Source organism: Bison bison, unplaced genomic scaffold (assembly GCF_000754665.1).
Source record: "Bison bison bison isolate TAMUID 2011002044 unplaced genomic scaffold, Bison_UMD1.0 scf7180017864302, whole genome shotgun sequence".
Classification (NCBI taxonomy): domain Eukaryota; kingdom Metazoa; phylum Chordata; class Mammalia; order Artiodactyla; family Bovidae; genus Bison; species Bison bison.
In genome coordinates this window covers 3,849,386-3,862,827 of record NW_011494874.1, presented here as the reverse complement: position 1 = coordinate 3,862,827, position 13,442 = coordinate 3,849,386, and the positions used below count along the sequence as shown (strand labels likewise).

The 13,442-nt window shown below is 45.3% G+C and overlaps 1 protein-coding gene across 4 annotated transcripts in view; it reads left to right on the top strand.

Annotated features, from left to right (window-relative positions):
- Positions 1-13,442, top strand: part of EML1 (echinoderm microtubule associated protein like 1) — a 201,209-nt gene that overhangs the window by 104,231 nt on the left and 83,536 nt on the right. For all 4 annotated transcript variants that reach the window (XM_010851370.1, XM_010851369.1, XM_010851368.1 and 1 more), the window contains exon 2: positions 10,440-10,622. In XM_010851370.1, the coding sequence (XP_010849672.1) occupies positions 10,440-10,622 (183 nt within the window). The remainder of the gene's footprint in view (positions 1-10,439; positions 10,623-13,442) is intronic.

The following is a 13,442-nucleotide window of genomic DNA, read 5'->3' as shown; positions in this document are numbered from 1 at the left end:
CCCCCCCCCCGTATCGCTTCCTGGGAACTCTTCTGGCTGTGCCCTGGGGCAGTCATAGGGCTCACCTCTTTGCTTGTCCTCTCTGAGCAGTCACTGCCCTGTCTGATGTCGTGTCTTGACAAACCACAGTATAATAAATCTCGTCTGTTCTTTTTAGCTGTTTTAGGTGGGATGGCAAATCCGGTCCCTGTTGCTCCATCTTGGCTTGAAGCAGTTGATGACACCTTGAAAAAAAAAATGTAGTTACACAATGTCAATAAAAAAGGGGGAAGAAAAAATTTTACAGTAATGGTAATTACAGAAAAGAATGTAGTTGGGAGAGGTTAGAGTTCAAACATCCTTTTAGAGTCTAACCTTAGAGTGTTGTAGCTCCACTTTTTTGATAGGAACCTAAAAGGTAATCTGTACAATGAGAACCTAGGTATTTTCCCTTGTAAGGTCATCCATGAACCAGGCATGTCTGGCTTATCATCCTGAAGACAGAGCACTGGTTTCCAGGATGTTTTAAAAAGTTGTATCTTGAAGAACCAGTGGTCTGGCTTTAGCCCCCGTGGTGTATTTCAGGCCATTTAAATGTGCTTTTCTGACCTTCATCTCAATTAATAAAAGCATAGGCTTTCGTGCAGGGGAATATTATCTAAAACTAATCAAAACAGTTCACTTTAGAAGACAGTCAGTGTTATGGGTAATGTACCTGTAGAGAACTTTAAATCAAAACATTTTTATACTAATGGAAATTAATAGAAAAAATAACGAGAATAGCTTTCATTTTATTTCTTTTACTGAAAGGTTTTAAATCCATTGTATCAAATAAAGACTTGTTAAAGCTACCTTTTTAGATATTTTTTGTTAAGTCCGTTTAGGAAGTGAGGACCTCGTATGGAGTGGTGTACAACAAATAAAATGAGTGCATGCTGCACTCGCCTCCACGTGAAATAGAAACGTAGGCTCTGCTTTTAGATCTCTATCAAGTCCCACTCTTGTGCTTGTTATTCTGTCTGCTCTCCCCTTCCCCACCTCCAAAATTTTAATCTTGCCTTTTATGGTAAGGATTTGGGGATCCTGCATGACTTGCTAGGAGCTTTGTTACAAAGCTTTCGTCTTTTTTCTTCTCCCTCCTCTTGGCTTCTCTCTCCTCCCCTCCTCTCCTCTCCCACCCCCCTCCCCTCCTCTCTCTTCCCCCCCTCCCCTCTCTTCCCCCTGCTCCTCTCTTCCCTCCCCTCCCCTCTTTTCCCTCTCCTCCCCTCTCTTCCCCCCTCTTCCCCCTCCTCCCCTTGCCCCACTCCCTCATCCCAGCTGTCCCAAAGACTGGACATGCCATTCCTGCCTTAGTGTGGTGCTTCTGAACTTCAGAGCAAAGCTCAAGTTTTAGGGCCAATCACTTCACACATTGTTGGGAGCATCTCTTGTTTGTTTTAAAACTGTACAGTGGGGATGTCTCTTACCGGAAACCTCACTTTTCCCCATGTGATAAGAATTCCTTTATGACCACACTAGAGTCAAAGATCTTAGAATTACTATATTAATTTCTTGATTTTAATGTCATTGCTTGCTTATGCTCTTGGGGGCACTGAGGTTTAGTAATCCTGGTCCTTAGTCCTGGGAGACTTCAAGATGTTTGCTCAAAGGATGTCTTGAAAATACTTTTCCTCCCTTGTAGAATTCACCCCCTGCAGGTTTGTGTTGCTTTTACATGAACTGTGCTCATTAAAGTCATGTTCTCTGAAGTGAAAATCAGGCTTGACATGTACTAGGCTGTCAAAGATATTTATTAAATCTGGAAAATTCAGGGTTAAAAAAAAACGTAAAATGGATGGAAAAGGTATTAACCATTTTACGATATCTAGGTCTTTAAATTTCTAACAGAAACAAGACAGAATTTCTTCTGCAAAGTTAAGGGTGTGTGTGCATGCAGGTGTGTGTCTACATGTGTGTGTGTGTGTGTGCATGTGGAAGTGTGTATAGTATTAGAAATGAACATTAAAGTGTTAAGTGTTAAATAAGCATTCTAAGGGTTTCAAGAAATCTCAGGGCTCTGTGGGAAGTCTTTGCTGGCTTGGTAACTATCGTTAGGCAAAATGAAATTAGAGCATATTTCAAGATAAAGTAATCAACACATTTCCTAAATACACAACCAGAGAATTTCAAGGCTGGTCTTTCCATAAGTGACTGTTCTTACTCTTTCCCTTCTGTTTCATCTGTCATGCATTAATTGAAACCCAGCAGCTCCCCCGGAACCCTACTCTGCGCTCCACCTGTGTTTTGCTCTAGGTTTGTCTAGTCCCTGTGTTACATCTCCAGCCGGCTTTTTGCCCAGTGCATGATGGAGATGGGGTGGGGACAGTTTAATTGCTCTCTGATCTGTGTCTGTTTTTCTGGGATAGTTATTTGTTGACCAGTCTCTGTTCTGCTAGGTAGAAGGTTAGGAAGGTCACAGTGTCTGGCCCAGAAGATGCTTAGTAACATCTTGTTGAATTTAATGGGAGGTTTGTTAGCTTTAAGCTCTGTGTCATCTAAATTCAAATGAGGCACGTATCGCTTCTTAGGGTGATCTTATGTGTTTTTTCAGGTGTCCAGCATCACTGTTTCACAACGCAAGACTCATAAAAGATCTTGATACGATTTCCTTCCAGATTCAAGAGACTCTGCTGAAGCTCCTTTAATCAGTCACAATGGCAGCGACTGATTTATATATATAGTATTTTATATCAGTCAGGGGCTATAGAATTCTTTTACAATCAAGTGTACAAACATGAGCTCAACGTCATTTGAAACAGGTTTACTAATGGGATAGGGTCAGCTCTTGTCATTTTCTATGATATGATGAATTTCAGAGCCAGAGCTCAAGTGGCAGGTCCAGCCCCGGGATGAACAAGACTCAGTTCCTGACCTACCCAGATGATCAAAGGGGAAGCCAGAGTCTTAGAAGTGAAATAAAGCTGGAACCCTTCAGCCAGGGGTGGTGTCCAGGGCCGCAGATCTGACAGAAGGGCTGAAATCCAGACCTGAGAGTGACGGAGCACATGCTGCCTGTCTGCACTGCCTGGTCCCGTATTTCTTTTGTTAGTGAATGCTGTCGTGGTATAACTTTTCTGCAAGCAGTGCATGATACAGAAAGCCAGCTTTTACGTGAGATGTCTACCTGCAGATTATTGAGACATCGTTAGTCCTTACTGCTTTTGTGATTGGTTCCTAAAATACTAGAACCCTATAAGACTTTTTCTAAATAGCATTTGTCTAATATTTTGGAAAGGTAAAATGATGCAAAAATTATATGTTTATTTTATGCTTAGTACCACACACGTCCTACTGGAATGAGTACTTGTCAATTGGAGGGACTCCAGAGTCCCGTGTAAAGGCTCGCCCTTGCCTTGCTGCGTTCACTGCATGACTTAGATGATGTGGGTGAGAAGCCTAACTTCTTCAATCTCATCTCTGAAACAGGCATGACACCCAGATGGAGCCAGTTGTATGAGGACTTCCCTGGTAGTCCAGTGGTTAAGACTCAAGTCTTCTAATGCAGGGTACATGGGTTTGATCCCTGGTATGGGAACTAAGATTCCACAGACAGCAGGACCTGGCCAAAAAAAAAAAAGGAAAAGAAGAAGTCGTGTGGGTTGGAGATAATGCACCATAAGACCCAGGGTTTGGCACATGGTGGGTGGGAAGTGAAGGTAGCTATTACTGTTTGGTGCTATCCTTAATGTTTTAAATAATTAAGGAAAAGAGAGGCCACCTCAAAATAAAGGTGACAGATTCTCAGTTCACCTTCTAAATTGAATAGCCCCACGTTGACCTCCTGGAACATCATTCAGATAACAGCAGCACCTTCATATCACCAGGATATTTAGAGTCAAGAGTCTGTTTTTATCTCTAGGTAATGAGATAATTATATGAATGAAGAAAAAAGTGTACTTTCCTTGCCTTTTTAATAAAATAAAACACATAAGTTACCTGAAGATCTTTTTGTGCCACTTTTTACTGTAAACAGTAATTAAGCTCGAAAGTCATAGCCACAAATAGCAGCATGAAGACCAGGTAAACGGCACAGCTCAAGGTCACCTTTTTACCTACGGAACCAGGCGTGCTATAGGACCTACCAGGCCTATTGACGTCACTTGAAACTCAGAAAGAAGCTGGCGTTTGGCTAGGTTCTCGTAAGAAGCAAGTCCAGATGGAGCCCTGGATGGAATGCTTGGTACGTGTTTTGGCCACTAGCCAGGTGCTGTCAAGGCTTCCCTGGTGGCTCAGATGGTAAAGAACCTGCCTGCCAATGCAGAAGACGTGAGAGACGCAGGTTTGATCCTTGGGTTGGGAAGATCCCATGGAGTAGGACATGGCAACCCACTCCAGTATTCTTGCCTGGAGAATCCCATGGACAGAGGAGCCTGGCGGGCTACAGTCCATGGGGTTGCAAAGAGTCAAACACGACTGAGTGACTAACACTTTCCCATGACAGCACCTGCATGCACGCTAAGTCGCTTCACTGTGTCCGACTCTTTGCAACCCTGTGGACAGTAGCCCGCCAGGCTCCTCTGTCCATGGAATTCCCCAGGCAAGAATACCGAAGTGGGTTGCCATTTCCTTCTCCAGGGGATGTTCCTGACCCAGGGATCAAACCTGGGTCTCCTGCATTGTAGGCAGATTCTTTACCATCTGAGCCAACAGGGAAGCCCTACTGTCATGGCAGAGGACTGTTATGAAACTGTTCTTCATCTTCAGCTTATGTCATATTTCCTCAGCTTGATCAAGGTGCTGCAGAGCCAGAAATGGTACTTTTTACTTTAGTCTCCGCCTATTTCATGGGGCAGACACTGCACATACTTGCAGGATGTGTTCAATAACTTATTAAAGTTGATTTCACTGTTTTCAGTGTTAGCTGTTTGCTGTGATAAACAATATTAGCAGCAATGAACTATAGAAATCCTAGACTACCTACGGAATTTGGGATGGACCTGTACACACTGCTGTATTTTAAATGGATAGCCATCAAGGACCTACTGTGTAGCGCATGGAACTCTGCTCAGTGTTATGTGGCAGCCTGGACGGGAGGGGAGTCTGGGGGAGAATGGATGCGTGTATATGTATGACTGAGTTCCTTCGCTGTTTACCTGAAACTATCACAACGCTGTTAATCGGCTATCCCCCGATACAAAATAAAAAGTTAAAAACCATAAAGCGATATGAACAAGTAAGAAAATACTAAACTACCATTTGTGTTGAGCACCCATTGCCATCATCCTATTTGATGTTTCGTATACATTAACCTCTGACCTCACAAGAACTTCAGAAGACAGGTTATGGTGTTATTCCTGGAGGGGTCAAGTCGTTGGCCAAGCTCACACGGTTCGTAAGTGCCAGACCCAGGAGCTGAGCCCTGCTGAGTTTGACTCCCAGGTCAGTGTCCTCTCAGAAGCCCCAGGACCCAGACAGTCCAGTGCAGGTAACCCTGATCATTATCTTTTCCAAGAACCAGTCTTCTGAAATGTGTTCAGACCTTGACAGAATGCCAGGAGGCTGGACTTGCAGCCCCAGGAAGGTCTGTGGCTGGCAGAGGATGCACAGTGTCTTCTAGAGCAGCTGGCCCGCTGAGACATCTGCCCTGAGGTGCTCGCCCCACTGTGGGGCCGGTCCTGCCTCACGTTAAATCCTGTCCACCCCCTCGCACACAGCATCATAGCCATCTGAGGGATCGTTACCGATACTGAGATAAAGGGACAGCCTGCCCGCCCTGTGTAAATAGATCCCCAGGTCTTCCTGAGGAAATGAGCAGTGCCACAGCCAGTTCTAGTTAAAAACTCAAGAGGTGATAATACAGACAGTATCATCTTTTCCCAAGCTTCCCCTAACACACCCCAAAGTGCAGTGATGCTTGAAAGAATGTGAAAACTTTGAAAACCGATCAAGCTGCCCTCTTGTTAACACCATCTTAATGACCTCTGTAGGTGAACTTTAGAGGCCTTCGAATGAAAATTACTTAAATAAATAACCTGTGAAGGTTTCATGTGGGCCGGATTCCCAATCTCATGAGGTTTTCTTTGATGGAATTCAGATGCACTCGCCCATCCTGTGCTGTGCCATGCACAGAGGTTGGAAATGGTTTGTGTTGGTTAAACCGAGCTTGGGGTTTTGTAGCTCATTATGCTAATCAGCTTGGCCCCAGCTGAATTGGCAGGGTAACAACACTGGCCTTTTCTGTGCACAAGGTTAAGAACTCCAGGCAGCTGCCGCTGCTGCCAGAAGCCTGAGTCTGATCTCTAGGGTCACTCCCCTTGGGAGCAGAAGACGTTCCACGGCGGTGAAAGCAGCGGTGCCGGCAGCATCTGATAAGCACTGCGGTTATGTGGCCTGGGAGAGCTGCAGCCAGTCTCACAAGTGGAGGGTCTCTTCAGCAGACCAGACGTTTAAGCTTTTAATCACTTGTGTTTGAAGGCAGATACGGAGGTTCTTGGGCTTCCCTGGTGGCTCAGATGGTAAAGAATCCGCCTGCAGTGCCGGAGACCGGAGTTTGATCCCCAAGTTGGGAAGATCACCCGGAGACGGGAACATCTACCCACTCCAGTGTTCTGGCCTGAAGAGAGAGGAGCCTGGCGGGCTGAAGTCCATAGGGTCACACAGAGTTGGACACGACTGAAGTGACTTGGCATGCACGCATGTACAAACAGGCCACTGGAATGCTGTTTTGCATCATAAATGTTGATAATATAGAGCAGCAGATAGCTGCCTGACTTACATGCTGGATTATGTGATGTTGATTATGAGACATGAGGTTGAACGACAGAGGCTGACTGAGTCCCGTCCAGGGCTTGCTGGCCAGCACGTTCTGTGTGTTCAGGCCCCGCCGATGGATGTGGCACCCTGCTCAAAGCTGCTGTCCACTTGGACAACTCAACAAATATGATTCTATAAGCAGATTGGGGGCTTCCCTGATAGCTCAATTGGTAAAGAATCTGCCTGCAATGCAGGAGGCCCAGTTCAATTCCTGGGTCACGAAGATCCCCTGGAGAAGGGATAGGCTACCCACTTCAGTATTCTTGGGCTTCCCCTGTGGCTCAACTGGTTAAGAATCCGTCTGTAATGCGAGAGACCTGGGTTCAATCCCTGGGTTGGGAAGATCCCCTGGACAAGGGAAAGGCTACCCACTCCAGTATTCTGGCCTGGAGAATTCATTCCATGGACTGTATAGTCCATGGGATTGCAAAAGAGTTGGACACAACTGAGCGAATTTCACTTTCACTTTCCATAAGCAGATTATTTTATGGCTCAGAAAACATGTTATTAATCAAACGCTATTGTCTAATGAGTTTTTCAGTGCTATTTTATATCATGATATTCAGTCAGAAATGAAGAGACAGAGTTTGGGGACCTGCCCACCTCTAGCTTTTTTCATTTGGGCATTTCCCCACTCTCTACAGTGTTCACAGTTTTCAGCCTTCGTTTTTTTATTTTTTAGGGACAAAAAGACTGCAGGTTTTTCCACGTGTGTCCTCACCCACCTGTGAGTTTACTGCTTAGCCCAGGGCTAAAAATCATGAAAAAGGGAGTTTTTTGTTTTTTTTTTTTATAGTTCCCCATCTTCCCTCCACCAAGCGAGTGCAAACTCCCACTGTAGTCTCTGTGCTTGTGTCCACGCTCCAGTACTTCTTCTGTCGTTTGTATGATTTGCAGGCTTAACAATGCCTTTCTGCAGGGTATCCAAGAGAAGTCATCATACCCAGAAGCAGAAGAGATTGATGATGCTTACATGTTAGTTAGGAGACATAAACAGTAAGCAAACAAGCAAGGTGATTATATAATTAGTTCATGGTGATGCTATGAAAGAAAGAAATAAGATGGATGTGACTTCCTTGGTGGTCCGGTGATACAGACTGCACACTTCCACTGCAGGTTTGATCCCTGATCGGGGAACTAGCATCTGCAAACTGCATGCATGTGTGCTAAGTCATTTCATTCGAATCCCATTCTTTGTGACCCTCTGGACTGAAGCTCACCAGGCTCCTCTGTACATAAAGTGAAAGTGAAAGTCGATCAGTCGTGTCTGACTCTTTGCAGCCCCCATGGACTATGCTGCTGCTAAGTCGCTCAGTCGTGTCCGACTCTTAGCGACCCCCTGGACTGCAGCTTACCAGGCTCCTCCGTCCGTATGATTTTCCAGGCAAGAGTACTGGAGTGGGGTGCCATTGCCTTCTCCGTCCATGAAATTCTCCAGGCCAGAATACTGGAGTGGGTAGTCTTTCCCTTCTCCAGGGGATCTTCCCAACCCAGGGATCAAACCCAGGTCTTGGATTCTTTACCAGCTGAGTCAGCAGGGCATGGCATGTCCAGAAAGAAAAGAAAAGAAACAAGGTGAGTGTGATTGAAAAGAACAACTTTAGGAAAGGTTATTAGCCAGATTCTCTGAAAAACTCCCATTTGAATTGAGACTGAAAGAACAGAACTTGGTCATGGAAATGCTTCAGGCAAAGGCAACAGCAGATACAAATCCTTAAAGTAAGAGAGAAAGGATAGTTTGACAGGAACTCAGAAAGAGAAGGGAAGAAGGGTGTAAGATGAGTTGGAGAGGCCAAGAGGACCATGGAGGGCCCTGATGAACCTTGCTAAGAAATTATGAGTTAGTGATTCTAGACAGAACTATGATGAGTTGTCAAGGCTGTATATTGTCACCCTGCTTATTTAATTTATATGCAGAGCATATCATGCAAAATGCTGGGCTTAGTGAAGCACAAGCTGGAATTAAGATAGGTGGGAGAAATATCAGTAACCTCCAATATGCAGATGACACCACCCTTATGGCAGAAAGTGAAGAGCCTCTTGATGAAAGTGAGAGAGGAGAGTGAAAAAGCTGGCTTAAAACTCAACGATCAAAAAGTTAAGATCATGGCATCCAGTCCCATCACTTCATGGCAAATAGATGGGGAAACAGTGGAAACACTGACAGACTTTATTTTCTTGGGCTCCAAAATCACTGCAGATGGTGACTGCAGCCATAAAATTAAAAGTTGCTTGCTCCTTGGAAGAAAAGCTATGACCAATCTAGACAGCATGTTAAAAAGCAGAGATATTACTTTGCCGACAAATGTCCCATCTGGTCAAAGCTATGGTTTTTCTAGTGGTTATGTATGGATGTGAGAGCTGGACTGTAAAGAAAGCTGAGCACTGAAGAATTGATGCTTTTAAACTGTGGTGTTGGAGAAGACTCTTGAGAGTCCCTTAGACTGCAAGGAGATCCAACCAGTCCATCATGAAGGAAATCAGTCCTGAATATTCATTGGAAGGACTGATGCTGAAGCTGAAGCTCCAATACTTTGACCACCTGATGTGGAGAGCCGATCATTGGAAAAGACCCTGATGCTGGGAAAGATTGAAGGCAGGAGGAGAAGGGGGCGACAGAGGATGAGATGGTTGGATGGCATCACCAACTCTGTAGACATGAGTTTGAGCAAGCTCCAGGAGTTGGTGATGGACAGGGAAGCCTGTGCAGTCCATGAGGTCACAGAGAGTCAGACATGACTGAGCGACTGAACTGAACTATTGCTTTGTCAGGTTTGTTGTTGTTTAGTTGCTAAGTTGTGTTGTCTGACTTTTTGTGACCCCACGGACTGCAGCCTGCCAGGCTCCTCTGTCCATGGGATTTCCCAAGCAAGAATACTGGAGTGAGTTTTCATTTCCCTCTCCAGGGGATCTTCCCAAACCAGGGTTCAAACCTGCATTTCCTGGCAGGCAGATTCTTTACCATTGAGTCACCTGGGAAGCCTCTTTGTCAGATGAGCCGATCCTTTAAAGTCTTGACTGGTGGGTAGTCATCGCACGGACCTGTCAGTAGCATCGTTGGAACAAAAGCCAGAGACTGGGCAGCAGATTTCTACCACCTGTGGGAAGTTGTACTAGACATATGCTAATACCCACTCTACTTCTAGAGTTCTCTAATATCATGCAAAGAAAATGGCCCAGCTCTAGAAAAATATCATGGCAATTAAAACCACAGTTTAAAAAAACGAAAAGCACAGATCTAGAGAATGAAAAGACAGTAGCAGAATGAAGCACTGTAGTTCCTTGTAAGAAAAGATTTCACACAAGTCTGCCGTGGTCTCTGGTGGGGGTGGCTTAGTCGCTCAGTCGTGTCTGACTCTTTGTGACCCCACGGACTGTAGCCCACCAGGCTCCTCTGTCCATGGGATTTCCCAGGCAAGAATACTGGAGTGGGTTGCCATTTCCTCCTCCACGGGATCTTCCTGACCCAGGGATTGAACCCAGGTCTCCTTCACTCCGGTGGGTCTCCTGCACTGCAGGCAGATTCTTTACCGACTGAGCCACCGGGGAAGCCATGGTCTCTAGTTTTTAACTATTATTGTGTGATGGCAACGTGCTGGTGTGTGTCTCTGGTCTGAGTTCTCTGGGCAGCAGTTGAGACTCACTTGTTCCTTGTTTCTTCCGTCTAGATGACAGCGCTTCTGCTGCCAGCAGCATGGAGGTGACAGACCGCATCGCCTCCCTGGAGCAGCGAGTCCAGCTGCAGGAGGACGACATCCAGCTGCTCAAGTCGGCTCTGGCCGATGTGGTTCGGAGGCTGAGCGTCACCGAGGAGCAGCAGGCCGTGCTCAGCAGGAAAGGGCCTACCAAAGGTGGGCGCTGGAGACGCACGGGGGCGGCTGTGGGCTCGGCAGCGGTGCATTTGGTTTCTTCTCATTTTAAGTGTTCTTTTCTAAAAAGCCGAAGCACAGTTAATTTACCGTGTGGTGTTGGTCCTGCGTGTACAGCAGAGTACTTCAGTCATACCCGTACACGCGTGCTAAAGGTGTACAGCAGAGTACTTCAGTCATACATGCACACGCGTGCTAAAGGTGTACAGTGGAGTACTTCAGTCATACATACACACGCGTGCTAAAGGTGTACAGTGGAGTACTTCAGTCATACATGCACACGCGTGCTAAAGGTGTACAGCAGAGTACTTCAGTCATACATGCACACACGTGCTAAAGGTGTACAGCAGAGTACTTCAGTCATACATACACACGCGTGCTAAGTTGCTTCAGTTGCGCCTGACTCTCTGCGACCCCATGGACTGTAGCCCACCAGGCTCCTCTGTCTATGGAATTTTCCAGGCACAGATACTGGAGCAGGTTGCTATTATTTCCCTCTCCAGGTGATCTTCCCGACCCAGGGATAGAACCTGGGTCTCCTGCCTTGGCAGGCAGATTCTTTACGGGTGTATCGCCTGGGAAGCCTTTATAGGTTGTCACAAAATACTGAGTATAGTTCTCTGACTGTATGTACAGCAGGTCCTTGTTGGTTATCTATTTTATATACAGATGAGATGGTTAGGTAGCATCACCAGCTCAACGGAAATGAATTTGAGCAAACTGCAGGAGATAGTGGAGGACAGAGGAGCCTGGTGTGCTGCAGTCCATGGGGTCACAAAGAGTCGGACACGACTTAGCGACTGAATGACAACAATAAGTTGTATATGTTAATCCCAACCGCCTAATTTATCCCTCTCCCTCCTTTCCCCTTTAGGAATCATAAGTTTGTTTTCTATGTCTATGCGTCTATTTCTGTTTTGTAAATAAGTTCATTTGTATTTGTTTTTGGATTCCACATACAAGTGATAGCCTGTGGTGTTTGTCTTTCTCCATCTGACTTACTTCACTTAGTATGATCATCTCTAGGTTCATCCACGTTGCTGCAAGTGGCATGATTTCATTCTTTTTTATGACTGAGTAATACTCCATTGTATATAATGTGCCACATCTTCTTTATCCACTCCTCTGTTGATGAACATTTAGGTTGCTTCACTGTCTTGGCTATTGTACACAGTGCTGATCTGGACACTGGGGTGTGTGTATCTTTTTGAATTATGGTTTTCTCTGGACATATGCCCAGGGATGGGATTGTAGGATCACATGGTCGTTCATGGCAGATTCTTGCTCCAGGAGATACGTTGCTCTCTTAATATTGACAGAGAAACCAAGCTTAGAACAACAGTGAAGCAATCGTAGGATTGTTGAAATCATCCCACAAAGCATGACGGTATCTTTTGCCTGGACAGTGGTGAGTTGTAGCCGACATTGTAGCTGACGTTGGTGAGTTGTAGCCAACGTTGGTGAGTTGTAGCCGACGTTGGTGACGTGTAGCCGACGTTGGTGACATGTAGCCGATGTTGGTGAGTTGTAGCCGATGTTGGTGAGTTGTAGCTGACGTTGGTGAGTTGTAGCTGATATTGGTGACATGTAGCCAACGTTGGTGAGTTGTAGCCGACGTTGGTGAGTTGTAGCCGACTTTGGTGAGTTGTAGCCAATGTTGGTGAGTTGCAGTAGACATTAGTGACTAGTAGCTGACATTGGTGACTTGTTGCTGACGTTGGTGACTTGTCGCTGACATTGGTGACTTGTCGCTGACGTTGGTGACTTGTTGCTGATGTTGGTGACTTGTTGCTGACGTTGGTGAGCTGTAGCCGACATTGGTGAATTGTAGCCCAGGTGTGCACAGTTGTAGGTGATCAGTAAATGCCAGTTGAATCAAGGAAGAAATGTCTGCAGTGGACCGGTAAACAGTTTTCTAAGACTCTGAGATAGAGCTTGTAAAACCAAAACTGAAACCACACACGATTCCTTGGCTCCTGTGGAGGCTGTGCCACCTGGATACTCTCAGTGACTCTAATCTCTCTCTCTGCCCTCAGTTTACAATGTCGTCCAGTTCAGCACAGCAAACACTTTTGATCAGGGGCTGAGAGGAGGCAGGCCCCTCCCTGATATGCTTAGAACCCGAAGCTTATTACTAACTTCCCCTCCTTCTTTGCTCATAAGCTCCTAGTAAGGCAAAACCTTCTGTGTTTTTTTTTTTAATCCCTTTTTCTTTTTTCTAGTAGAACATTGCCTATGACAGAATTCTATACCTATAAATAGTGGATTTCTGGCACATTTAAATCACCATTTCATTCCCCAGTGGTGCCTGGGAACAAAATAGAAAGCAATATTTGTGTGTTAAGTAACTCTGTAGTGACCCTCTTCTTACAGTTGTAGAAATAAAATGCCTCGTAAAAGCTTCTCTCCTGCTAGTTAGAACCCTGGCATGTGATTTCAGCCAATATGCATTACTCATCTTTGGCCAGAACCGCTTTTCCTCATGGCTAACTCTTGAAAACGGAATTCATCTTGGCTGTCAAATTCCTTTGGTTAAGCTGTTTTAAGTCTGCAGCATGTAAATGTCCCTTTAAAATTACCTTTCTTATTTTGTTGGGATTTAGCAAATCATTTCACAGTTACCATCTTTTCCTTGGAGTCGGGAGAGGGTACTATCTTGATGTTGCATCTGTTCGTTTCTTCTCCAGCCCGGATACATTTTCACATGTCTGTGGAAAGCAATCTCTTTTCCCTGTCCTTCAGGGTAATTATCACCAGCTCCATGTGAGATACACATATTGGGAGATGCCTACATTGTGAATA